The sequence below is a fragment of the Panulirus ornatus genome, chromosome 64 (assembly GCF_036320965.1).
Source record: "Panulirus ornatus isolate Po-2019 chromosome 64, ASM3632096v1, whole genome shotgun sequence".
Classification (NCBI taxonomy): Eukaryota; Metazoa; Arthropoda; class Malacostraca; order Decapoda; family Palinuridae; genus Panulirus; species Panulirus ornatus.
Genome location: NC_092287.1, coordinates 26686379 through 26714304, shown reverse-complemented (window position 1 = coordinate 26714304; position 27926 = coordinate 26686379). Strand labels below are relative to the sequence as shown.

The window sequence follows — 27926 nt, the reverse complement described above, 5'->3', positions numbered from 1 at the left end:
AATCTTATATAATGTGAAAACGGTTTTATTTAGTTTTGAGAGTAAATTGACATCTATTTTTATTGTTTTAATGTCATGTGCAGGAATTCATTTGTGCTATTGGTGTTATCTTTGTATGAGGGCATTTACTCAAGTTATCGGCCAGGATTCGAACCTTTGCACTCATTCGGGCCGGGCCGTTAATGCATTACGGTCATCGCCCTTAACAGATACACCTAGGAGAGGTCCATGAGAATGATTCTTCTGAGCGTTTGCTGGCAATGTTGAGCGTCAACTAAAGTGGCAGCTGGCTGTGTTGAGCGCTATCTACAATGCTTGCTCGATGTGTTTGACAGGAAAATGTTTATCAGGTAGTCAGTGTTCAGTGGTGAGTAAGGAAGTAAAGACTGAGTTACTCTGACACTTGACAACCTTGTCGTGGGGTCAGAACTCTTCTGGATCAATAAGTTTATGAAGAGTGATATGCTTGTAGGAGTGTTCTCACGTCTGAGGTGAGTTTTCGGTCATTTTCGAAGCGGCAAGAACTGGTGTGTTGTTATATGTTGTGTACAGCTTGGCAGGTGCTCACTCGTGGGGCTGCATCCCATGAACGCACTCCGCTCCAGTATGGCTTTTCACACTTCTCTACTGTCTGCATTCACAATGTCATCCTTCACTATGTTATCTCCTACGATTCATGTCATATCACGGGCCTTCGGTTGTTCTTTCCTCTCTATTTTTACAATTGTTCACTGTTGAGATAAGGAGACAGTTATGAAACTGATTGCCATTAGATCACCACTTAAACTCACGGTCTCCCAAAACTCCAAAATCCACTGAAATTCACAAGACGATTGTTGTAGGGTTGGTAAAATACAGCTTTGATTAAGGAGTTGCTGAAAATTAAAATGAAGTACTAATGTTAACTGTGTTAGGTGCTTTTGATAGATTTTAACTGATTTTTGATCTATTGTTGTGAGTGAGTGTGCTCAGTTCTTTGATATTAGTTTTTAGTCATCATTAGATAATTTTGATGGAGTATATCTGCATGAATTCATGTACTCTCGTTGTTTATGTAAATTTCGAGTTTACATACACCACCTTTCTAGATGATAAAGATTAACAAGATTTTTTGGAATGCATCATTTCATTGTGTAGAGGTGGTACAAGCGCGTTGGATTTTAGGTATTGTACTTATAACTCCATCAATTATAAGGTTTCATAAATTGGGCTGGGCTGTGATTTAGATGGAAATTGTAGGTGAAATTACTCAGAATTGATATTAGACACTTAAAATGATGGAAATCTTGCAAATAAAATACAAAAACAAGGGACATTTATGGCATCCTGATGTCATTTTCCAATGTCCTTGCACAAAATATAAACACAAACTTCATTAGTTGACTGGGTGTCCTGCAGTATTGCAGGTGTATTTCTTTGATCGTACTGCAATCCTCCTGGATTTTTGTGGATTTCATTGTTTAGGAGACCCCAGTCTTCCCTCTTCCAAGGTAAGAAGTTTATGTCTTCTAATCTTTCCTTGTAACTCACCTCACTTGTGGTACCATCTTTTGTTGTCCTCCTCTGGACCTTCTTTAAAAGGTCTTTTTGCTTCCAAAGTTCAGTGATCAAACATGAGAAGCATATTCTAGTTTTGGCCTAATACAGGATGAGAACAACTTGCTGAATATTTTCTTATCCGTATGTTTGAATGTCAGCAGACTGTATGCAAAAAAAATCTACAAGATGTACCAGTGATTTGACAGCAATTACAGCTGTGATAAGAGCAGTGTGTAGAATGGCACTTGTAACTGATTTTTTTATAAAATCCATTGAGATTAAATATTTCCTGTTAGTAATTTGCACCATATGATTTTTTCTTTATCCAGTCCTCCTTTTTGTGTCTGTTCACAGGTGGATGAACATTAGTTGTACATGATGACCCAGATAGCTGCAATAGGTGCTGCACTGATCTCTCTCATCTGTTGCTGCTCAGGAGCAAGCATATGTGATAGCATTGAGGAAGAAACACCTGTCCACCTTCTTTCCACCAAGACAGGATATTTTAATGCTGAAAAGGATAAAAGTCATTGGAAAAAATTCAGTGAGGAAGGTATGTATTTACTGTATATATATATTCTCCCTGGGGATAGGGGAGAAAGAATACTTCCCACGTATTCCCTGCGTGTCATAGAAGGCGACTAAAAGGGGAGGGAGCGGGGGGCTGGAAATCCTCCCCTCTCTTTTTTTTTCCAAAAGAAGGAACAGAGAAGGGAGCCAGGTGGGGATATACCCTCAAAGGCCCAGTCCTCTGTTCTTAACGCTACCTCGCTAATGCGGGAAATGGCGAATAGTATGAAAAAAAAAAATATATATATATATATATATATATATATATATATATATATATATATATATATATATATTTTTTTTTTTTTTTTTTTTTCATGCTATTCGCCATTTCCCACATCAGCAAGGTAGCGTTAAGAACAGAGGACTGAGCCTCCGAGGGAATATCCCCACTTGGCCCCCTCCTCCGTTCCCTCATTAGGAAAACCAAAAACGAGAGGGAAGGATTTCCAGCCCCCCGCTCCCTTCCCTTTTAGTCGCCTTCTACGACACGCAGGGAATACGTGGGAAGTATTCTTTCTCCCCTATCCCCAGGGATATATATATATATATATATATATATATATATATATATATATATATATATATATATATATATATAGTATATGGGGATAAGGGAGAAAGAATACTTCCCACGTATTCCCTGCATGTTGTAGAAGGCGACTAAAAGGGAAGGGAGTGGGGGGCTGGAAATCCTTCCCTCTCTTTTTTTTTCTTTTTTTAATTTTCCAAAAGAAGGAACAGAGAAGGGGGCCAGGTGAGGATGCTCCCTCAAAGGTCCAATCCTCTGTTCTTAACGCTACCTCGCTTATGCAGGAAATGGTGAATGATATGAAAGAAAAGAAAGATATATATATATATATATATATATATATATATATATATATATATATATATATATATATATATCCCTGGGGATAGGGGAGAAAGAATACTTCTCACGTATTCCCTGCGTGTCGTAGAAGGCGACTAAAAGGGGAGAGAGCGGGTGGCTGGAAATCCTCCCCTCTCGTTTTTTTTTCAATTTTCCAAAAGAAGGAACAGAGAATGGGGCCAGGTGAGGATATTCCCTCAAAGGCCCAGTTCTCTGTTCTTATTGCTACCTCGCTATCGCGGGAAATGGCGAATAGTACGAAAGAAAAGAAAAGATATATATATATATATATATATATATATATATATATATATATGGGTTTTTTTTCATATTCTCCATTTTCTGCATTAGCGAGGTAGTGTTAAGAACAGAGGACTGAGCCTTTGAGGGAATATCCTCACTTGGCCCCTTCTCTGTTCCTCTTCTGGAAAATTAAAAAATGAGAGGGGAGGATTTGTATTTTGTATTTCTGATTTTGTCTGTTAGAAAAGAATTTAAATTGAGGCTCAGGAATCTTTTAGCTATGTGCACTATCATGGTTAATGTCCATTTCTAACAGAAGTGGTTTTAGGGAGAGAGGCATCTAGTTGGTTCTCTTATTTGGAGGAAAATCCATAGGTGATTCTCTTTGCCTTTAAGCTTTTGTCCTTTTACTTGCCTATGTCTCAAGGTTTTGGTTCTCCCAGGCATTTTCAAACCACTCTTTAAGAAAGCATTTTTGGGTTACAAGAAGGTTTTGTTAGTTCAACCTGGCCTTTATGTTATTCATAATTGGCATGATGTCTAAGGTTACTTTATGCAAACCTGTATGAGTAAGCTTTTCTTGGTGGAGTTTTCAGAGGTCTTTGACATCCTTTAAGACTGGTCTAGATGCTGAGGATCAGTCTTGCAGACATTTGGCTCACCTGGAAAGTGCAGGATCCCTGATACTCCATGATAACCTTAAAGTATATTTGTGGTCAACTTTTCTCTTGATTGAGAGGTTTCATTCTGACCCTCTGCCTCCATGTTGTTGTGCTTTCATGGAACATCGAACAAACTGGCTCTGTAAAGAAAAGTGAGCTTTGAAGAGTGTAAAACAATTTCTCAATGGGGCAATGGCTTACAAGCAAATTTTCCAATTGCTGTTTCCCACCCTACCTTCCTTTCTCTTTTGGAAAACCTCTCTCTTAACTGACAGGAGTCACAAGACCTTCTAAAGAACCAAGAGGTGGTCAACCTGGTGCCGTGTGATGGCTGGAAGGATGATCTTATTGCCAGTTGGTGACTGCTGATTGGAATGTAACATACCTAGGATGAGCTAGCACCATAAGTTCTAAATGGATGGTTAATGAAGGTTGAGTATCAGAGGGTTGGGAGTTATAGGCTTTTAACACACGTAAGACGGTGGAGACTGTCTCACAGCTAATGGGACACTGCGTCAGAGACAAAGAGTTTTTCATTCTCAAAACTCACTTTGTGAACTGAATATTAAGCAAGATTTGTATTTAAGGTTGTGATCCCGTGTACATTTCTAATATGAAAACATTCGATATGTCAGTCCATTTGCAAGGCAATTGTTTTGATCCTTTATAATTTATGATGGGTGTCATGAAAGGTGCCTTTGCAGTTCAGCACTTATTTTTTCTGCATATATATAATCATGTAAGACACACACATTCAACTTCTTATTTCTTTTACTAATCTTAAGATTAATTACTTTACTGTCAGTTGGGGGTTGCTCAGCACAGCAGATGTGGCTCCTAAATCGTCATGGTACGCGCTTCCCAACACGGAATGATATGGGCAGATTAATGGGCGTATTACCAAGCATGAGCCAACAAATAGAAGCAAATCATCGGCAGGGCAGAGGTACGTACATAGACATTATTCATGTTTTCTCACCTCGGCAGTCTGTAACTGCAAGTATGAGACATTCTGTTGTATTGGATATCTTTAAGAAAATCAGTGTATGTACATTCCATCCTTCAGTAGCTCTAATGAGGAAGCATTGTCCCTTCTCACCCTTAGCTAATCACTCGACCATGGTTGCAGCAGCTCACATGTGCTGTCAAGACATGTTCTACTCTCTGCCCAATTGGCTTTTTCCATCTAATGGAGTGATATCCTTTTTTCTCTCTCTTTAATATTTGGTTTAGTTAGAGGATAGTGTAATGTATGTGTGCTGTGGTCATTGTTTTAGGATATATTTATTTATGTAATTTATTATACTTGATCACCATTTCTTACATCAGTGAGGAAGCACCAGAAAACAAACAACCTATTCACTCATACACACACACACACACACACACACACATATATATATATATATATATATATATATATATATATATATATATATATATATATAAGAATATATGGTGTGGGAGGCAAGTTGTTAGAAGCAGTGAAAAGTTTTTATCGAGGATGTAAGGCATGTGTACGTGTAGGAAGAGAGGAAAGTGATTGGTTCTCAGTGAATGTAGGTTTGTGCCAGGGGTGTGTGATGTCTCCATGGTTGTTTAATGTTTATGGATGGGGTTGTTAGGGAGGTGAATGCAAGAGCTTTGGAAAGAGGGGCAAGTATGCAGTCTGTTGGGGATGAGAGAGCTTGGGAAGTGAGTCAGTTGTTGTTCGCTGATGATACAGCTCTGGTGGCTGATTCATGTGAGAAACTGCAGAAGCTGGTGACTGAGTTTGGTAAAGTGTGTGAAAGAAGAAAGTTAAGAGTAAATGTGAATAAGAGCAAGGTTATTAGGTACAGTAGGGTTGAGGGTCAAGTCAGTTGGGAGGTAAGTTTGAATGGAGAAAAACTGGAGGAAGTAAAGTGTTTTAGATATCTGGAAGTGGATCTGGCAGCGGATGGAATCATGGAAGCGGAAGTGAATCTTAGGGTGGGGAAGGGTGCGAAAATCCTGGGAGCCTTGAAGAATGTGTGGAAGTCGAGAACATTATCTTGGAAAGCAAAAATGGGTATGTTTGAAGGAATGGTGGTTCCAACGATGTTGTATGGTTGCGAGGCGTGGGCTATGGATAGAGTTGTGCGCAGTAGGGTGGATGTGCTGGAAATGAGATGTTTGAGGACAATATGTGGTGTGAGGTGGTTTGATCAAGTAAGTAATGTAAGGGTAAGAGAGATGTGTGGAAATAAAAAGAGCATGGTTGAGAGAGCAGAGAGGGTGTTTTGAAATGGTTTGGGCACATGGAGAGAATGAGTGAGGAAAGATTGACCAAGAGGATATATGTGTCAGAGGTGGAGGGAACGAGGAGAAGTGGGAGACCAAATTGAAGGTGGAAAGATGGAGTGAAAAAGATTTTGTGATCGGGGCCTGAACATGCAGGAGGGTGAAAGGCGGGCAAGGAATAGAGTGAATTGTAACGATATGGTATACTGGGCTCATTGTGCTGTCAGTGGACTGAACCAGGGCATGTGAAACATCTGGGGTAAACCATTGAAAGGTCTGTGGGGCCTAGATGTGGATAGGGAGCTGTGGTTTCGGTGCATTTCACATGACAGCTAGAGACTGAGTGTGAGCGAATGTGGCCATTTTTGTCTGTTTTCTTTGTGTTGCCTCACTGAAGCAGGGGGTAGCGATGGTTTGATTTGCAATTTTTCGACTTTACGAAGGTGCAATAGTGATGTGCATTCAGTTGAAACAGTACATCGAATTTTGAATTTGATCTTTCCCTGGGCTAGCAATATATGGTATGATACTTGCTCGTGATGCTGCGCAGTGGCAGTAAGCCACAGATTCCGGTCAGCCACACAGTCATAATTGCTTCTACTCACTAATTTTGAGCCGCATCAGAAGAGAGAGAAATTGATGACCCTGTCAATGTAGCATTCTCAACATTCATCAAGCCCAGTGTGCTTTCAGCTGTGTACATTAATTGTGAGTTTTTTCAGTATTGTATTCAATAAATCAAGAATTGCAGTGGTTCCAGAATAGAACCGTGTGGCGTTCTGCTGGTTTCCTGGACCCATTCAGAGAAGGACTCCTCTGACATGTGTCCTTTGTTTCCATCCACTGAGATAATTTTCTATCCACTGAAGGAGTTTCTCCTTCATTTCTGCCTGTGATCCAGCTTTTTAATCAGCCTGCCTTGTGATATAGAGTCAGATGCTTTTTAGTAGTCCAGACTTCAAGCTTTCCACCAAGTCCTCTCTTTTGTCAGACAGAACTTGCACTCTAAGAGGTTCATGTGTGTTGTGTATGTGTTTGTATACTGTTAGATGTCTGTGTATGTAAGTATTCATAAATCTTAATTAAGTTTCTGATATTTATATAATCAACAGGTTGTTTAAAGAAAGAAGTGTTAGACCAGCTCAGCAGTTGGTTTCCTCCTTATGAGATCCGGGATAGGGAGCAGTTGCAGGAGACAGCATATGATGAGCTTTCTTCCATTGGAGAGTACTGGCGAGATATGTTCCCTCATCTCTTCAATGTTACATATGATCCTGTCAATTTCAAGGTAGAAAAATGAGAGCTTATTCATAGTTATTGCATTCTTTCTCTATATTTTTTCTTTTAGTTCTACTATGTTCAGTTTCCATTCAATCTAGAAAATGACAAAGGTGAAAGAAAATGTATAATTGCATCAGGAGGTATGAGTATTGCAAATACATATTTTTAACATGAGGTTATCCATAGATAACCTTGGTATAGATATAGAAACTACAGGGTAAACAGGAGCATGATTGATATGTCTTGGGAGAAGGTACATGATAGTCCATTTTTCACTTCAGTACATTGGGAATTGTTTGAGAAAGTGTGTGCATGATTTTTGAAGGCTGAATGTAACTGATTCACCCCATCATGTATGGAATCAAGGAATGATGACATGTAGGAATGTGATAGGTAGTGTGTTTGATGTATGGTCTGTAAGAGTTGGGTGGGCGCTTTCTGAATCCTCAGATAGTGTATATGTAGGTTAGCCTCATTTTATTTTTTTCAGAAGCCTGAGCCTGGAAATGTATATAAAAGATGTAGATTAACAAGTAAAGTGAAGGATTGGAAGTGTGAAAATTACCTCCGAGAGAAGATGAATGAGTAACTAAGAGATAAGAGGGAAAATGCACAAGTAGTGGTTAGAGAAGCATGAGGAAGGCCAGTACCTCCCAACCAGAAATACTGAATGATTAAAGGTTTTGACCCAGATTTACATAGAGATAAACTGGAGAATCACTCATGCTTGATGAGAAAAAAAAAATCATTCTTTTATACCCAGGTGCCTAGTTTTTCCTGCAATGTTTCCTTACCTCTTCTCACTCCTATCAGCTCCACGTTAATGTCATTTCTAGCCAGTAATGAGAACAGTCAGCTGAACAGTACACAAAGTCATCTGACAGGACGACTTTGAGCATATTTTTGTTGTGTACAGGCACAGATTTACTTGAATTCTTTTGAAAGCTTCCTAATGTCCCATGTATTCAAGAATCCACCAAGGTTTCATAAGGACATTAATGTTAAGTGATCTTGAATAATGGCGGAAAAATATGTCTCAAGAGTTCATAACTGACTCTAGTTATCTTCTTTTGCAGGTGGATTTCACAGTGAAGAATCGTACTGGCCAGAGTGCATATCACTTCCTTAGGGGCATGTTTGGGGAGGATGCAGTCGGAAACATTGAACTTCCAGAGCCATATAGCCCAAATTTTATCTTGAGGGTTAGTATCACTATATAATCAGAATGTGAAAGTAAATGATGTTGGAAATTTTTAAAGAAATATTCTCTGTAATAATTCGCATAGAGATGAAGAATCTTCATTGTAGGCAGTTAAGTTTTATTGATGGCTACTGTGCATAGTGTCATTATATGCAGTTTAATTTTTTCTCAAATATGGACAAAGCTTAGGAGCATATGAGAAAGTCTTTGTTTTCAAGGAGTTATTTTCCAATGATTGTTTTAGTGAATTGAGGGAGTTCATGAGACTTCCCCAACATCGACCAACATAAAGCACAATATTTTATAACCATTCACCAGTCCACCCAGGACTCCATGACATCACAGCTACTGATATGAGGCATGTTTCTACATATTTTTTCAGTGGTCTGATAGCCCACAATCAGATTGATGGTCAGTGGCATCCTTTACCAAAAATCTTGGCCTTCACTATGTCAGATCAGTACCTTTACACCTCTTCTCATCTATGTCATATAAATATCCCTTCTTTTGGGGGTTAGGGGCCTGCAGACATGAATCCTGAGTAATATTTTGTGTCTTATGAATTCTAACGTTTGAATTCTATGGTTTGCAGTGCTGCTGATGTTTATGTATCTGTCTGTATCTCTGATGCATGTTCCCTTCTGGAACTCCCTCATAGGTTTGGCCATGGCAGTAGAATGTCCATAAATAGTGAACTCCAGTGCAGCTTCTTTGCCTGTAGTGCCTCACCCTTAACAGGCCAGTGGCAGAGGGCAAGTCTAGCACAGTGTTTTAAGAGGCTCCTACGTAATGTTCCAATTGACTACTTCAGCCAAATGTTCCTGCTCAATGTATTTACCAACTACTTCTACCTAATATTTCTTCCTAAAGCTCCTACTTAAATGTTCCTACCTACTACTTCTATCTATTGCTCCTACCATTTTGCCAAAAGGCACTCACCACAAGAAAATCTAGAGTTACAAAGAATGACCTCTGTGAGTTAAGTGTTGTCAAGTTTTATATATGACAAGGAGAGATTGTATTTTTTAGACAGAATGTCAGTAGTGTACGTGTGGGTGAGGCAGAAAGAAAAGACAGCTATCTGGGTCAGAGGAGTGCAGTTTGGTAACCACTAAAGTGCTGGCTCACTACGTAGCCATCACTAACCCTTCTAATACCTAGGTGGGTAGTACAGGTACACCACCGAATTTCTGGCAACTAATGGTTTGGCATCTCCTTTAGTCTGGTCAAAATTACATGAGGGAACTTAAAATTACCGGGGCCACCAGACTAGTTTACTGGGCAGCCACATATGGCATTGTGTGTAGGGCGTGCTTATTTACATTCTTTACACTGCACTTGTTGGTGGTGATAATGCAATTCTGTGAGATTCTTAGTTTATTTTGCTTAGATTTAACCCTAGCTATGGCTTCTAAGACATATGAGAGTGTCAGTTGTGGTGTCAAACATAAACACCAGTCCATATCGATCCAAGATAAAGAGAACTGTTGAAAAAATGGACCGTGGTGTTTAGGTGTGTAAGCTGTGTGACATCCTATAGTACTGGTTCATCAACTGTTTATGATATAAAGAAGTACAGGAAAAAAATATTGAAATTCTGTGCAGACATCGATTCCAAGACGTAAATGACAAATAGGACAACTATGAAAGATGGTAAGAGTACTTAACACGATTGAGTGATGATGGAATGGTTTCGATGGCATTGGAGTGATGGAGTGGACTTGTCAGGTAGCATGATAATGGACCAAGCTAAGTTGTTCCATAAAGAACTTAAATTACAATATGAGCATGACTGTAGTGAAAAATGGCTTTAAAGATTCAAGAAGCCTCATGGAATTTCCATGAATACAGTGTGCAGAGAAAAGTGGTCTGCAAACCACGAAGGAGCTGCCAAGTCTGTGGATGAATTTGCAAAACTCATAGCTGACAAGCACCTCAGTCCTGAACAGGTGTATAATGCAGACAAAACTGCATTATTCTGGCGATGCACACCTAGGAAAACACTAACAATAGAAGACGAAGAAGACCTCCACGGGATTCAAACAATCTAAGGACAGACTTACCATCTTAGGATGCTCAAACCTTTAATGTTTGTTCAATTTGAATTTCTAGCTGTCCATGGTATACTTTAGACACATGGGAGATGTATGATTAATGGGTTAGAGGTGTGTTGATGAATTATTATTACATGACCACAGTTGTTTCGGCAAAATGGTTAATCCGGTAAGGCTTTAGACTAAAACAAAGAGTGCTGGAAGATTGGTGGTGCACCTGTACTAGTAATATACCTCCCTGGTTACTGGCTTCCTACCAACTGTTAACGTACATTAATGTTAGGTGATTATGATATGGCAGCAACCATTTTCTGTATTTTTTCACCTGGTCCCCTTTGATGCATTGTTCCTTATCCAAAATCTTGGATGGTTTTATATAAAAAACTTAATTGGCAAAGGGGTGAGATACCTTCTAGCTAATTTCAGAAAGGGAATCTTTGGAAACCTCAAGTTTTAAATATAAAGTCTGGAGTTTCTGCACCCTAGCTGTCTTACAACAGGCTGAGGATACAGTTGTCATTTACATCCTGCAGGATGCCAAAGTTGTAGTTTTCTTCAGCACCATTGACCTTCAGTGTCCTTGCTAACTAGTAGGTCAGAACAGTACCTAGTAGAGTTAGTTTGTTTCTAGTTTTCTGTGAACTTAGATGATGATGATCAGGTATCAGAAAACTTGCTGCTGGTTTGATGATGGCTCATATGGCTGACTTTTGGAAAGAGAGAATGGTTCTTTATCTCATCCTGCTATGTTGATAAAGCAAGAACATCTTTGTACCTATGTAAGCTAGCCAAAATTTTGCTTGATAGATAGAAGGCATAAACTAGTCCTTGAGGTTCTTGTAATACCTTCCTTTGCCACTTGCTGTTAGTCCTGTGGTACCAGAGAGAGAAAAGAAAATGGAATATGCTTTATACTCTGACAGTCTCTATAGAAAGTGCTATAACCTTCCTAGCTCATGGTAGCATGTTTTTTACAACAGTTCTTTCCTCCTTTAAACAAGTTATGTGATTCTGGAAAATGGCATTCATTGTGAAGTCATTGAAAATGAACCACATTTAACTTAGGATGGAGGGAAATATGTTCTAGACCCTGTCTGAGACCCCATGTTTTCTCGCTAAATGACATATCATACATGATCACTGTTTCTGGCATTTGCGAAGTAGTGCCAGAACAGATAAAGAAAGGCCACATTTGCACACCATTCTCTAGCTGTCAGATGTAATGCACCAACACCACAACTCCATAGATAAATGAAAAGTAAGTAGTATAATTCATTACAAATACAGTATAAATGAATACTCACCAAACAGGCTGTTTTCTAACATTATGCAGAGATCCTGGAGAGCTCCAGTGTTTCTTTTCTTTGTTTAGGTAATTGGATTGTGTTGGGTTTAGCTCGTCAGAGGATTTTTTTGGAGCAGGAATCTGGATATATGCTGATTTTTAGCTCAGTGAAAGAAAAGAATTGATGTTTCCTTAGCATTTGTGTTCTGAAAGGAACTGAAGATGGGACTGGGGATACAGTTTTGGATGTACTTTGGTTGTTAAACCATGTATCAAACCATCCTCTTCCCCTTGTAAAAATTGTTTAGATTTTCTTCCTAGCAGCCTTGAAGAATTGGTTTCATAGCCTTTTCTTTTGTAAGGAGTCTTCGTTGGCTGGACGGCTGTCCTTCTAAGATGACACTAGGTGCAGCTTCCTTCAAGAGGATTCTTTCATTAAGAAATAACCTGTTGATAGTTATTTTTACATTAGTGGATAACATTTTATTGCCATGATGGAGGTGGTAAGGATCAGTGCTGTGGCTTTGGTTTGCTGTATTTGACCCAAGACTTTCTCTTTTCCCTTTCCCAGGAATTTTTTCTTATAGTAATTAGTTCTTAGGATTTGCTAATTTTAGCAGCCCCAAAGGGATACTAACCCTGATGTAAGTGGCTGCTGCCGCTGTACTAGTCTTCTCTTAAGCTTCTTTCAAGTCCCTTTACAGAATGCTCATCATAGAGGGATCGTGCATAAGATTTTGGTTTTTAGAATCTTCACATTTATTTTTCATCTCAAACAGATTTGCAGAAGTAATTGAGGAGAATGTTTCTTTTACAGCCTCCTTTATGATATGAAGTTTGCCTTTCCATTCAGAGAGAATTTCAGTTGCTTTGAAAATATTTAGGCCCTCTCTGAAAGATTCTGAGAATCATTTGCTGTGATGCTGTATATTAATTGTTTTCTCAGTGGCCCTCCAACGTGAGATATGACCAGTAACCCTGTGACTTATGTAAATGCTATAAATGCCTCATTGAAGTCTTTTTTCGAGGCAGTTGATGTATAAATACCAGATCCTGTTTGGATTCGACCATTCAGATACCTTTTTTTAAGGAACATGTGGCTTCCCTGTCTCAGTTCTGTTGATAGTTTGTGATTACTGTGTCTTCCTTTCATTAACCCATTCCGTGTAACCCAAGGTTGAGGAAGAAAGTTTAACAGCATTTCATACTGTTGCTAATCTTGAAAATCTTTTTAACTCAGGAAATCACTCATTCTGGGTAAAGAGTTATCCAGAATCTAAGTTCCTGACAGTAAATGAGAGTGTGAAATTTACGAATTATTCTCTTTAACTCATCACTTGGATTTTTTCCACTTGGAATATTTGCCTTCATGTTCGGTCACCTCATGGATTTATGTCACTGAATTTTATATAGGACATTTGTAGGTAGTGGTTGGTGAGCAACCAATGACCAGGGAGGTATATTACCATTACTACCTGCCTGGGTATCAGGAGGGTTAGTGACATCTGCTTAGTGAGCTAGCACTTAAGTGGTTGTTAAGTTGCACTCCTTTGACTCAGATAGCTGTCTTTTCTTTCTGCCTCACTGACATGTGGAATACTGGCATTCTCTCCATAAACATACAATCTCTCTTTGTCTTATGTAACAATTGGCAACACTCAACTCACGCTGCTCATTCTTCGTAACTCTAGATTTTCCTGCGGTGAGCTCTATGAGCTAGCCCTGCCTTATAACAAAATGGTAGGAGCAGTAAATAGAAAGAGTAAGAGGGAACATTTAGGTAGGATTATTAGGTACAACCATTGGGTAGAAGTAGTAGATATGAGCATGAGATAGAGGTAGTTTATCTGTCTATGTCTCGTATGCCTATTCCAGTTTGAACTCTCTTGGAGGGGTGGCCTTGGCAATGGAGTCACCATAGCAAGTGAACTCCAGTGCCGCTTCTTAGCCTTTAGTACCTCTCCCTTAACAGACCACTGGCAGAGGGTAACTCTAAGGCAGTGTTTGCTGAGGCTCCTACCTAATGTTCCTACAGACTACTTGTATCTAATGCTCCTACCAACTACTTCTACCTAATGCTCCAGCCTAAATGTTCCTACCTACTACTTTTATCTACTGCTCCTACCATTTTGCTGAAAGGCAGGGCTAGCGCATAGTGCTAACTGCAGGAAAACTAGTTATGAAGAATGAGCTGCGTGAGATCAGTGTTGTCAAGTGTTATGTATGACAAGGAGAGATTGTATGTTTGTGGACAGAATGTCAGTAGTCCACATGTTAATGAGGCAGAATGAAAAGACAGCTACCTAGGTCAGAGCATTGCAACTTGATATCCACTGAAAGGCTGGCTCATTAAGCAGATGTCACAAACCCTCCCGATACCCAGGTGGTTAGTACTGGTAATATATCTTCCTGATCGTTGGCTGCCTACTAACTTCTGCCAACTAAAGGTAGTCATTAGGAAAATGAGGTAGGAGCTCTGCAAATACTGCACTAGACTTACCCTCTGCAAGTGTCCTATTAAGGGTGAGGCATAAAGGCTAAGAAGCAGCACTGGAGTTCTTTAGTTATGGAGAATCTGTTGCCGTGGCCACCCCTTTGAGGAAGTTCCAATGGGAATAGGCATCAGAGATATAGATATAGAGAGATTTGTCCATTGAATTTTACAAAGAACATTTGCTCATTCATCTAAGTCCCATGATTCCCTTTTCAGTAAGGCACACCAGCTGGACCAAGATGCCAGCATTACTTGCTTCATCCTGACTGTCGACTAGAAGCCCATGATGTTAAACAGGTGGTTTCTCCTCTAGCTTGATCTCCAAGGAATCTTTGATTGGATGAAATTATCAAGAAGGGTCTTTCAAAATCTTCAGACTCCTTGTTAGACATTAATCCAACTGGGTTTTTGTCATTGTCTTGGGTCTGGCATTGATTTGCTGCCTTTAGTGGATAGTACTGTATTTCTACTTGTCTGCTAAAGCATCATTAAAGGTAAGCTCTCATACAGTATGTTTATTGGACTTTTTCTGTATTTGAGAAAAGGGGAGGTTTTGAAGAATGGAAGCCATTCCTCTAATGAAGGACGAGCCTTAAGATGCATCAGTTTAGTGTCCCTTCCATTCCATTTCCTTCTTTTGAAAACTATTCTCGATTCCAGTCAGTAATAAACCTTAGCATGATGCCAGCAATCAGTGAATGACTGATTGGGTGGGTTAGAATGCATCAGCTAGCTGTGATGCCATAGAGTCTGAGTAGGCTGCTGAATGGTTATTAGTCCTTTTACTGTGACATTCAGATACCTTTTTATACCTAATATCCTGTCCCGTTCTTATGAGATACTACCAGGGACTAACAAAAAAGGACTTCATGTGCATGCATCTGTGCTGTCGCAGTCATGTATATTGTACCAAAACCAGTGAATGAATTATTTTTCCTGTCTGCAACACTCACATTACCCAAAAAAAAAGTTCATACATTTTAGAAAGAGTTGTCCTTTACCACAGGATTTTCCATATGCATATGAGATTTTTTTCGCACAGATTTTTGCATTCAGATGTTTGTAGAATTCATTCAATATCAGTTAAGGGTAATTTAAACATTTATGGGAAAATATTTTAGTTTTATCATGTTTTCATTCTTTAATTTGATTTCAAAGTGTTTCTAACATCACATTTGTATACTTCAAGTTACAGTGAATTTAAATAGAGAACAAGAATATTTATTTATTATTTATTTATTCATTTATCACAGTTTCCTGCACCGAGGTAGTGCCAGGAAATAAAGAAAGACCCATCTATTAATATACACACATATGTACATACATTCATACCTTTACAAGTAAATATACGTATCAACATATAAATATATACCCTCTTTTGCAGTTTTTGACTCGAATAAATCACCAGTGTTTTATCATCGGTGAACAGTTGACTCACTTCCCAGGCCTTTTCATCCCCAACAGGCTGTATACTAGTCCCTCTCTCCAAAACTCTTGCATTTACCCCCCTAGAGAACAAGAAATATGAAGAAATTTATTTTGCAGCAGATAATTGTTTTTTGAGATACACATCTGAAAGCTAATCATGCAGCACTTTCACATGGATGAGCATTTGCTAGCCTCATATGTACTGAGGTGTTAAGATCGGGGAGGAAATATTATGGGGGATTAGAAATAAAATAATCTCCCACAAGTAAAGGCTCTTGTAGATGCTCATAGAACTCTCCCTGTTTGATAATTGGTTTTTCATTCTTCACCTTTTGTTGATGATTAGCAAACAGTATGAGTAACCATACCCTTGCAAAATGGCTGTTTAATTCTGAATAGGAATTAGCAGAGCTGTTGTTGATATTTGAAATTCTTTCCTTTTTTCTCAGTTTCTAATTTGTGATAGATTTTAGCAATAATTATGAGATTACTTGCAAAAGTGATATATACTTTTGGCAAGATAGTAGTTTACAACGTGGAAAGTTCAGAAAATAATTTGTTCTTGCCTCTCAACAAAAAAAAACATTTTTGTTTTTATGTTCTCCAGTTCACAGTGTTTTAAGAATTCTGATAGTTATTTTTCTTGGAAGCAGCTATTTCGTATCTATGGAGGACTGCTCACACACTGGGATGTTCATCCTCTACCTCTCTTTCATTCCAAGTGGAATCAAGAGCTATTTATCAGAATAATTTGGCTGACATCAGCTCTTTTAAACCTTACCTTTCCATATGGCACATTGTTGCAACGCTCATTTTAATGTGTTTGGCTACTCCTCACAGTTTTTGTGTGGAGATCAGCCGCTTAGGGATTGGTTGCTGTGATACCTCCTTCTCTCCTTTAATAGCTTATCTGTGGAATTCTCTTCCATTTTCCCTCATCATTTAACATTTTTTCCTATGAGAGGCAGGTCTACAAACACCTGCAGAGCCCTGATTAATTCTTACTTTCTTTTTTATTTTACAATTTTCTTTCATTAGAGATGGCCTTTCTTTGGGGCATGTTTTGCTTATGCCATGCCAGTCACTATAAGAAAAGATTTGTTAAAGTTAGTGAAAAATAAATTTGATATTAATGTGGCCTCGAATGAATGTATCATATTTAACAAAGATGCTTGTATGAAGGATTGTGGAGAGGTGAATTTTATTGAAGATTCCATGAAAGACAAGCAGAAGTAGATATACTTAGATTATTAGAATATAGATGAAAGGACCAAGAGAAACACTTGAAATCAATAATGATGGTATGGGTTTCTAAAGATATATGGAAATGATACTTGATTCTTAATTAGGAAGACATTTCAAAAGTTACTGATAGGAATGCAGATGGATTTTGGTATGAGCCTGCAGGTGGATGGATGGTGAGTTGTTTGTTTGTTTAATGGAATGTATTAGTATTCTGTCCTCTTTCTTTTTTTTTTAATTCCAGTTTTACAAATCGTGCCCTCGCTGGTTACATGAAGTATATAAGAATTATGAAACAACATACAAGGAGCGAAGGTTGTTTGTCCAGACTGAGGAGTTTCAGAATATGACTCATGCTGTTAGTACCAGACTGGGATTCATGCATCCTCTTACACCAAGTATGTTTTATTGTACAATAACTGGATGTACGTATCTGCATCAGGTGATATTGAAGATCATTCTCTGTTAGAGTAGAAAAATATAATGGTATAGTTCACTGGCAGATGATCACATTTTACATTGTCATTTCTTATTTGCCATCAAAGAGATACCTCTATTTTAGTTAACTTTCTGTTTCTGTTTTGTAGGAGAACTTGAATCAATTTATGATGAATGCCGCTACGAATCAGCTTGGTGGCCAGGTCGGAAAAGTGCTTGGTGTTCGGCTTTCTCCCATAGTGATTTTGAGGTCAGTTTGACTTTTTTGGTAATAATGTAACATTTCCACAACCCCTCCCCAGCAGAAGTGCTACCCCTTCTTACACTTTCTCCCTTACACAAACTCCAGACTTTTTTTACCCCTAAGATATTTCCAAATCATTCATCCCCACCACCCCTTGAGCTTTGTTTACTTAGAACATCCAGGTTCCTCTCCTCACATGATATCTATCCCTCCCTTCTTATCTAGGTTACATCCACAGACATTCAGGCATTCCAACCTGAACCTCTGAGGAAGATGAGCAGTCCTTGTTAGGAGCCTTCTTCAGTTTCGGCTTTTAAGAACTGGAATACAAGGAAGGGAGGATTTTCAGCCCCCAGCTCCTGAATCTTTTAGTCAGCAGCTGCATCATGCAGGAAGTACATGGGAAGTGTTCTTTCTTTCCTATCCTCAGGGATATATATATGTATTTTTTTTTTTTTTTCCCAAAAGAAGGAACAGGGAAGGGGGCCAGGTGAGGATGTTCCCTCTAAGGCCCAGTCCTCTGTTCTTAATGCTACCTCGCAAATGCGGAAAATGGCGAATAGTATGAAAAAAAATATATACATACAAACATAGACACCCATACACGCACATATACATACATATACACAGTGCTTCTCCCACTTTGGCAAGTTACCTTTAGGAACAGATGAATCTCATTTGCATGAATCTTTTTATCGTGAACAATACATCAAAACCAAGCTTGCCATGCACAGCCAAACCTCTTAAACTATTCTGTGGTTCTCTGACTGCTTCATATACCTGATTCAGCCCTTTGACAATATGTCAAGTGCTTATACCACATTGACGCATTTCATTTTATCCCATACATGCCTTTCTGCCTCCTAAAGTACTCCAAAGCCTTTCTTTATTTTTCATCCATATTTCCATCTCCTTTGCCTACCCCTTCCCTTTCTCCTTCCACTTCTGATAAAGGTCCTCTTAGTCAGTCTTTCTTTGCTCATCCTTTCAATGTGTCTGGATCATTTCAGCACAACCTGGTCTGCTGTCTCATCAGTTTGTGCTTACTACCATATCTCTGTTTTACTTTTATTATTTACATAATGAGCCCAAAACAACCCTCAAATTGTCCTCAGACATTTAATTTTCAAAATGTGCATGCTCTTCCTTTCGTCTGTATTTAGTCTTCAAGACTCACATCCATGCAGTTTGGTCTGGACTGCTGTAACTTGACTCAGTTCCTTACCTTGTTTGATACAGTCCCATAGTTCATACCACACCAGAGGTGTCATTCCATCTTTTGCTCTTATCCTGTTAGTAACATAGGTCTTTCCCCTAGAACATCTGAAACTGCTGTACCCTCCAACTTTTTTATCAGTAATCAAATAGAATTGAAAAGAATGTCTTTTAAAGCATTTGTTTAATGTTTAGATTTTTTTTTTTTTTTTTTTTTTTTATACTTTGTCGCTGTCTCCCGCGTTTGCGAGGTAGCGCAAGGAAACAGACGAAAGAAATGGCCCAACCCACCCCCATACACATGTATATACATACGTCCACACACGCAAATATACATACCTGCACAGCTTTCCATGGTTTACCCCAGACGCTTCACATGCCTTGATTCAATCCACTGACAGCACGTCAACCCCGGTATACCACATCGATCCAATTCACTCTATTCCTTGCCCTCCTTTCACCCTCCTGCATGTTCAGGCCCCGATCACACAAAATCTTTTTCACTCCATCTTTCCATCTCCAATTTGGTCTCCCTCTTCTCCTCGTTCCCTCCACCTCCGACACATATATCCTCTTGGTCAATCTTTCCTCACTCATCCTCTCCATGTGCCCAAACCACTTCAAAACACCCTCTTCTGCTCTCTCAACCACGCTCTTTTTATTTCCACACATCTCTCTTACCCTTACGTTACTCACTCGATCAAACCACCTCACACCACACATTGTCCTCAAACATCTCATTTCCAGCACATCCATCCTCCTGCGCACAACTCTATCCATAGCCCACGCCTCGCAACCATACAACATTGTTGGAACAACTATTCCTTCAAACATACCCATTTTTGCTTTCCGAGATAATGTTCTCGACTTCCACACATTCTTCAAGGCCCCCAGAATTTTCGCCCCCTCCCCCACCCTATGATCCACTTCCGCTTCCATGGTTCCATCCGCTGCCAGATCCACTCCCAGATATCTAAAACACTTCACTTCCTCCAGTTTTTCTCCATTCAAACTCACCTCCCAATTGACTTGACCCTCAACCCTACTGTACCTAATAACCTTGCTCTTATTCACATTTACTCTTAACTTTCTTCTTCCACACACTTTACCAAACTCAGTCACCAGCTTCTGCAGTTTCTCACATGAATCAGCCACCAGCGCTGTATCATCAGCGAACAACAACTGACTCACTTCCCAAGCTCTCTCATCCCCAACAGACTTCATACTTGCCCCTCTTTCCAAAACTCTTGCATTTACCTCCCTAACAACCCCATCCATAAACAAATTAAACAACCATGGAGACATCACACACCCCTGCCGCAAACCTACATTCACTGAGAACCAATCACTTTCCTCTCTTCCTACACGTACACATGCCTTACATCCACGATAAAAACTTTTCACTGCTTCTAACAACTTTCCTCCCACACCATATATTCTTAATACCTTCCACAGAGCATCTCTATCAACTCTATCATATGCCTTCTCCAGATCCATAAATGCTACATACAAATCCATTTGCTTTTCTAAGTATTTCTCACATACATTCTTCAAAGCAAACACCTGATCCACACATCCTCTACCACTTCTGAAACCACACTGCTCTTCCCCAATCTGATGCTCTGTACATGCCTTCACCCTCTCAATCAATACCCTCCCATATGTTTAGATATAGGTATGAATAGTTTTTACATCCATATGGATATATGATTGTATATTATTAGGTGCTGGAGTACCACCAAGACTTGAAATATTATTATGAGGATGGTTATGGTCATCCCCTCAACTCAAAGACAGCTTGCAGAACCCTAGGTGATCTCTATACTTACTTCAGGTAAGAATATAACTGTGTTTTTTATAATTCATAACTTGATGTTAATGTAGAGTGAATGTAAGTGTATGGATAAATGAATTCAAATCAAATGTTATTTGTTATGATTGTTAAACGTTTTTAATCATTCTCAGTGGCATTAATGTAAAGAAAAGTTTTCAGGAAAGATATCATCCTGATGCTTCCTCTCTTTCATTGGCATTTTAACATGTTTTAACAAGCTGTGTATTGAATAGTTTTTGATAGGGATATCTCCATTATTTCATGTTTCTGGATCCATTTCATTATTCTCATTTTCAGTATAAGGGAGGGTGGCTAATGTAGAACTACCTCCAAACATCATACCCTTTGTATCTCAAACTTTTATTGACACAAACACAAATTGCAAATACAGTTGTTTTCCCAGCCCTTCCACTATAGTTTTGATTGACTCTCATATCATCTTTCACATACATTGATGGATTTAGAGAAGGGGTTTGCCACCTTTACAAAGCAGTTGGCCTCTCCACCGCCAAGTAATCAGTGATGGGCTGCAACTGCCACAAATGGTAATCTTGCACCGTATGGCAAAAACATTTTTTCATTTTTTTTATTATGATATGATATGAGTAATCAGAAATGTAGAACTTTTTTGAACATTTAGATTTCAAGAACAAATTCTAATTAGCACAGTATGGGGATGTTTAAAAAAGGCAATACAAATTGTCATTTTTCATTACTAAGTTTGGTATAATAAGCAAGGGCCAGTAAAAAGCAAAGCATGTTTATCATGATACCATTATAAGATTTTTAGATCATTCACCCTTCTCCCAAGTCTTTATTCCCTATCTCTGTTTTTTGTTTAACTGCAGTTAAGCAAATCAAACTTGGTCATTTTTTCAAGCTTGCCAATCATTCATCACATGTTTAGTATGTCTTTTCCAGCTGCATACATAAATTTTCTGGCTGCATGCAGACAAAAAGATGAAGGTTGCTAAACCCCTGATCTAGAGTGTCAGGGTCAGTTTTAATTTTGCGATGTACACATTACATGTACTGCTTTCTTTAATCAAATAAATTGCTACAATACTGCTAAAGGAAAACTAATTACATTAACATATTTTATGTAAACCATACATAACTTATGTCAGTCTTCTACTAGTATGAGGGCTAACCTTTGTGTTAATGTGATAGATAGTTACCATTATTTTTTCTCAGTGTCATTTCCCCTTTAGCATCAACTCACTTTAATTAAGAGTGTAGATGAAGGCATTACTGTTGTTTATGTTTGAAGAACTTCTATATTTGTAATTGTATATAGAACAGAAGGGCAGCTGCTTTAAGTATATACTTGTATGAGGGTTTATATTTTGATAAAGTTGAAAGTTTTTCATTCTTTGCTAGGTTTGAAAGGCCTAAGAATGTTAGACCGATTTTAATATGAAGAATTTGCAGAATGAATAGAAAGTTTCCCAGTTGATGTTTTATCTGAGCTGTGTTTTGCTTGTAACTCTAAACTATATACTATCATCTGCAGACATGGTATATTATCTGCTGTTGAAGTACTGCAGATTTTGCCTTTGGGGCATCAAAGATTGACACTGAAGATCACTTTGCATTAATGCCCTGTCAAGTCAGTTTTGACTAAAAGAAAATTTACATACTGATAGCCAGTTTTGAGAATATGAAAATTCACATACTGATGGCCTTGAGAGCTGTAGGTGTGCAAACCGAATCCCCTTTAATCATTTGCTCTAACTGTCTAGATGAAGAGATATGCTCTCATTTTTTCATATCTTACAACCCCAGTACTGCATTTATGGGGCACATACAACTTCAAGGCTGCCTTCATATCTCCTGCATGTCCGGTCTTCTCGAAGAAATTCTCACTTCAAAGGAGTACACTGTTTTTGTCCTACATGATGAAGTGCAACCTTGAGGCAGTAGCAGCCCTATACAAGGAATCCTGGGGTTTTTATATATATATATGTAATCATGTTATATTACCAAGATAATAAACATTTATATTTAATCATATTTCAGGTACTTACAGATTATATTTTTACAGAACATCTGTTAGCTTGGGGGAGGCCAGACCACAGGGGATATTTTACTTTGCACATGATAAGACCATAATCAAGGTAAGTTATGGTATTATTGTATGTTACAATGGTATTTGTTCCTTGAGACATCTTTAAGATTTCAAATTAATGCACTGTAACAGCATTCAGCAATGTCCAACAGGACCTAAAGATTGATAAAAGGCCTCCAGTAATAACATGAAAATATGAGTAGTACAATTCCTATAGAACAAGAGCATACCACATGTCCATGTTATTTTCAGCACTTTTTAAATTGGCTTCAAAATGTTACTTTGACTTTTATTTTCTTGGGTAGTCTCAGAATCAAACCCTATTCTAATTTAAGTATAGTTTTGGAAACAGATTGTTGTTAAGAATAGGTCTAAGAAACAATTACATTTCCTGGATGTTTTTGTGTATTCTGTATTGAATTTCATTCCAACTTACAAAGGGTGGATTGGGTGCATGTAGTCTTTCTTCTTACTCTATTTTCATCTTTCCAGTAAGCTGAAGGGAATGAAGCTTTACATGAAAGCAGTTTTTGAGTATTCACTCTTTACCTTGTTTAAGTCATCAAGTAATACCTCCCCATTCACATTTTCATCCTCAAAGACAAAATGCCTTTTGTTATTATTAAAGTGATTAATTTCAGCATCTTTATCTAAAGTACCCCAAGCTTTCAGTAATTTCAGCACCTTTATCTAAAGTACCCCAAGCTTTCAGCTGTTCTTTCTTTGCTCTAGTCCTTCTCTTTTACAGTCTACCTCATTTTCATGCTTTAAACCTTATCGTAAATGTTCTTTACAAAATGTTTATATGCAATTTATTAGTTTCATATTGAATATTTCTTCTTTTTGTGATTCCAACTCCACAACATGTCATCCTTTTTTTTTTCCTTTGTTTTTGATATGCCTGTACTCAGGCAGATCAAGGTGTCACATTTATGCACACGTAGTGGTATATCATAATAATGCTAATTATAACACCAAAATTGAATGCACTAAGCACAAATAAATCTTGATTTAGGTAAATCCACAAATGCTCCAAACATTCCTTTTCCTTTAGATGTTTTTGTATTGATATCATCAGATTTTCTTCTTTTAGGTTCTGAGTCATGTTGGGTTATTCCAACCTTCACAGCACTTGAAGCATGACAACTTTGCAGAGATGAAGAACAGATCATGGAGGACAAGCTATGTTTCACCCTTTAGTGCAAATCTTGCATTTGTCCTGTACAGGTAAGTTAATTGATCAACTGGAACTCTTTTTTACCTCTTAGACACGTTATTGTTGTTTTCTCAAAAAGAAGGAACTGTTTTCTTTGTATCTTTTCACCTTTGTAAGATTATTTTTTATTAGCAGCAAGTACAGAAGACCACTTTTTCCAACATGTTGCAAAGGAGTAAAAGAAAGAAAAAGAATTTAGAAATTAATCAGGGCTCAGAAATTGTATGTTAACCTGACTAACGAGGGTTATAGGAAGAGGGAATGATGATAGGAGGAAGAGAATACCAAAGTTTAAGCTGTTTGAAAAATCTTTTAGTTTCATGTAATTACCTAAGTGTAAAGTATAGTGAGGTACAGTGACAGCATAAAACCTTGACACCCCCCCATCCCCCCCAATACATTTTCAAAGGCAATGTCACACTTACATTTTAGTAATCTGTCATCTCTTCTTTGGCCTTGATTACCATTTGCAGATGGTGCAGTTGCTGAGGTCACATATGAGATGGGACATCAATAATTTTTTTCATGTCATGTCCAGGGCCAGGTGATGGGAGGCTTCAAAGTCAGTAGGGTTATTTAACATATAGTTTTTGTTAGACACTTATCAAATGGAGCTGCTGATGGTCCTGCTTGAGGTCTTGCACTTTTATGTCACATATTAAAATGCAAAAGTGTACTTTCATCAAAATATCTTTTTCTCTATCTACAGGTGTGATTCAGAGTACAAAGTGGGAACCTTCTTTCAGGGGCAGCCTGTACCCCTAATGGGAATTTGTCGAGGAGTGACATGCCAATGGGAGGAGTTAAATTCTTGGCTAAATGAAAATTACCAGACATGTGATCTCAGTAAACTCTGCATGATACATGACGAACTTTGATGAGAGTATAGCATAGTAAAAAGGTGTGTTTATCAGTTACGTTACTTTGGTAGTTCTCAGCATCTGGGGAAGGCTGTGCTAGATGTAGAAAATGTTTTTAGTGATTTATTAGAGGTCCTCTATTAGAGAAAGACCAATTATATGTTCAATGACTGCAATGGATTACATACTTTTAACTCACAAGTGCACTGGTCAGTGCATAGATGCTTCACCCATAATGAAAAATAGTAAGGGAATTTTTTGTTGTGATAAGCTTTCTTGAAGTCAGAGTGTTCTAACAGTTCTTTTTGCTTTCCTTTGGTAATAAATTGTGTAAAATACAGAAAATCAGAGTTTCATCTCATTGCAACATAAGTTATTTGGACTACATGATTTTTTTGAGAAACACATGTTCATTGTGCTTGTCTTGATAAGACCTGTGCTACATACAGCCTTTGCAAGAAACTGTTTAGGCTTTATTAGACTTTGGTATATGCCTGTTGTATGATCAAATGGTACAGAAATTGAGAAAGCCAATTTAAGATATTTATTCAGTGACATATCATATGCAGTAGTTTGACTATTCCCAGCAATAATTTTGTGTTTTAGCGAGTTAGGCGAAATCCAGATGCATTTATGTATGTATATATGTTTAAGATGCTAAAAAGAATTCCAGGTACAGCTTTCAAACACAGTTATGTCTTAGATTATCATTAATTGATTTTAGGAGACAGATAGAATGTTTTGTATGTATTCATTAAGAGGCAAATGAAATTTGCTATTGGCTGGTAATATTCATTATCTATGTTTCCATACGTTCCATGTTCACCTTCTTGTGACTAAGCATCAGGCCCTTATTACTAGGAAATCAGAGATGGTGAGATGGAATGCCAGGCACATCATTCCTTTATGCACTGTCATCTACAATGCACTGAGCATGTAAAATGTGTTTGTTGAAAGGCCTCTGGCTTGTGTTTATTTTGCAAATTCAGCACAAATTACTCCATTTACACCTGTCTTCATCAGTCAAGAAGATGGCTGTGGTATTTTGCACTACAGTGCACATAGTGATTGACAGTAAAAAGATTATGAAAAAAATATTCAGTAATTTGTTTTTGTAGAAGTGACGGCCATAGGCTGTGTTCTCCACCATGATAAATGATTTTTGAAATGAAGATAAGAATGCCCTCAGAATTTATGTTCAAAAGAGTTAACAAAGCTTAAGTTTTTATTAAATGTAGGTGGCCCACCAACTGCTTTTAACCATTAAGCTTCTATAATTGTCAATTCTGTCCTGTCATCTGTTTGTGGCATTAATAGGACTTTTTGATACATACTATAGCAATCTGATTCTAGATTACAACAAATAGATTTGATTTTTAAACCATGCATAGTTAGAGAAAACATTTTGTGTAAAGCACAGTATACATAAATGTGCTTGTGGTAAGTCTTGTCTTTTCTAGACATTTTGTTGGGCATTCAAAGAAGTGTGTCAGGCAGGGCTAATTCCAAATTAATTTGCTATTAAAAAGAGAGGAAAGATATACTAACACCCGTTTGATTGAAAGTAGTTAGAAATACAGCCATTCCCAGACATAGGTTTGAGTTCTGTTCTGACTGACCAGTTGGATCTCAAAATGGACGTAAGTTGGACATATGTCAGCATGGCATGTAGAATTCTTATACCTGTACAGCATTCTTTTATCCTACTCATTTTCTTCATGATTATCTCATCTTTTATTAACTAGCTTTATTATATGATCCTGTGGTTTCTTTTTACCATTCATTTAAGATTCTTTAGTTCATATTTCATTTTCATTTTTTACGTTATGCAAGTTCTATTGTGATTATCTCATTTTCGTGTAACCCGTTTTATGAATTGCCATTTTTTAAGATCTATGGCTTATTGAAAAAAAAAATTCTTTGGTTTATTTTCTACCTTTTTGGCAGCTCCTTTGTCAGCACTTGCTGCCTCACCTGCAACTCAAATGTTGTGCAAGCTGAATCTTCTTTTAAATCTGTTGAACCAACTATGACTTGCTGTGAAGTTCTCGATATAATCTTCCACTTGCTCCTTCAAAGTCTCAAATAGACTTTTAGACTTCACCTGAACTGTTAGTAAGCTTAGTGGTGCACATTTTTTTAATTTGATCTTCAACCCACAGCATCAACAACTTTTCCATTTCGTGGATGGGCCCTTATTGTTACTTTGTTATTATTGTAGACTTCATACTTGCTGAACCTTTGACAGATTCACATATTTTTCTTGTCCTTTAGAATTATGGAGATCATCAAATAGGACAACTGTAGATCATGTGCAATCACACTAACCTTTTTCCTCCTTCATATTGGGTGATTATTTCATTTTCAATTCTATATTAAACATCTTCTTCAGCTTCTTGCCAGATCTATCAACATGCGATGGGTTTTTCCTCGTGGTCGCCATCTTCTTCGGGTTTAATACAAAAGTTATTTAATCTAGCATGAAAATTCATTAGATTCACTCAAATAACCCACGCTTACTGAATGGTAACTGAGAGAGATGCTGATGTACACAATGCCAGGATATCATCTGACAGTCACTGTCGTGTGCACACAGCTGTTAGCAGTGGCATACGTTCAACCAAGTGTAATTTTTATGTTTATGCATGTTTTTTATTTATATTTTTTTCCGGTCATATGTACAGATGGTCATAAGTCACCTAGGATGTAAGTAGGGAAGAGCTTGTATGTGGAATAAATAATGACTCATGATGTTGGTGCAGAATCATTTGGTAATTGCTATTGCAAAGAATATACCCTTAGTAATTGTATTGCAATGTAATTTTTCAACATGCTTATGACAAGGTTTTGTAGAGAATAAATTTGGTTACCAGTTATATTACCCAACATATTATGCAGAGCATTTTGCGTGCTTAT

At 37.9% G+C, this 27926-nt stretch overlaps 1 protein-coding gene across 1 annotated transcript; it reads left to right on the top strand.

Annotated features, from left to right (window-relative positions):
• The first annotated feature begins 356 nt into the window (after nt 1–356).
• On the top strand, nt 357–26091 carry LOC139746333 (multiple inositol polyphosphate phosphatase 1-like). The gene is made up of 11 exons (XM_071657476.1): nt 357–491; nt 1894–2092; nt 4694–4834; nt 7263–7438; nt 8508–8633; nt 17380–17533; nt 17723–17823; nt 20757–20866; nt 22911–22983; nt 24028–24161; nt 24860–26091. Exons 2-11 carry the CDS (start codon nt 1915–1917, stop codon nt 25026–25028), a joined length of 1362 nt encoding a protein of 453 aa, XP_071513577.1. The 5' UTR covers nt 357–491; nt 1894–1914; the 3' UTR covers nt 25029–26091.
• Nucleotides 26092–27926: the final 1835 nt, after the last annotated feature.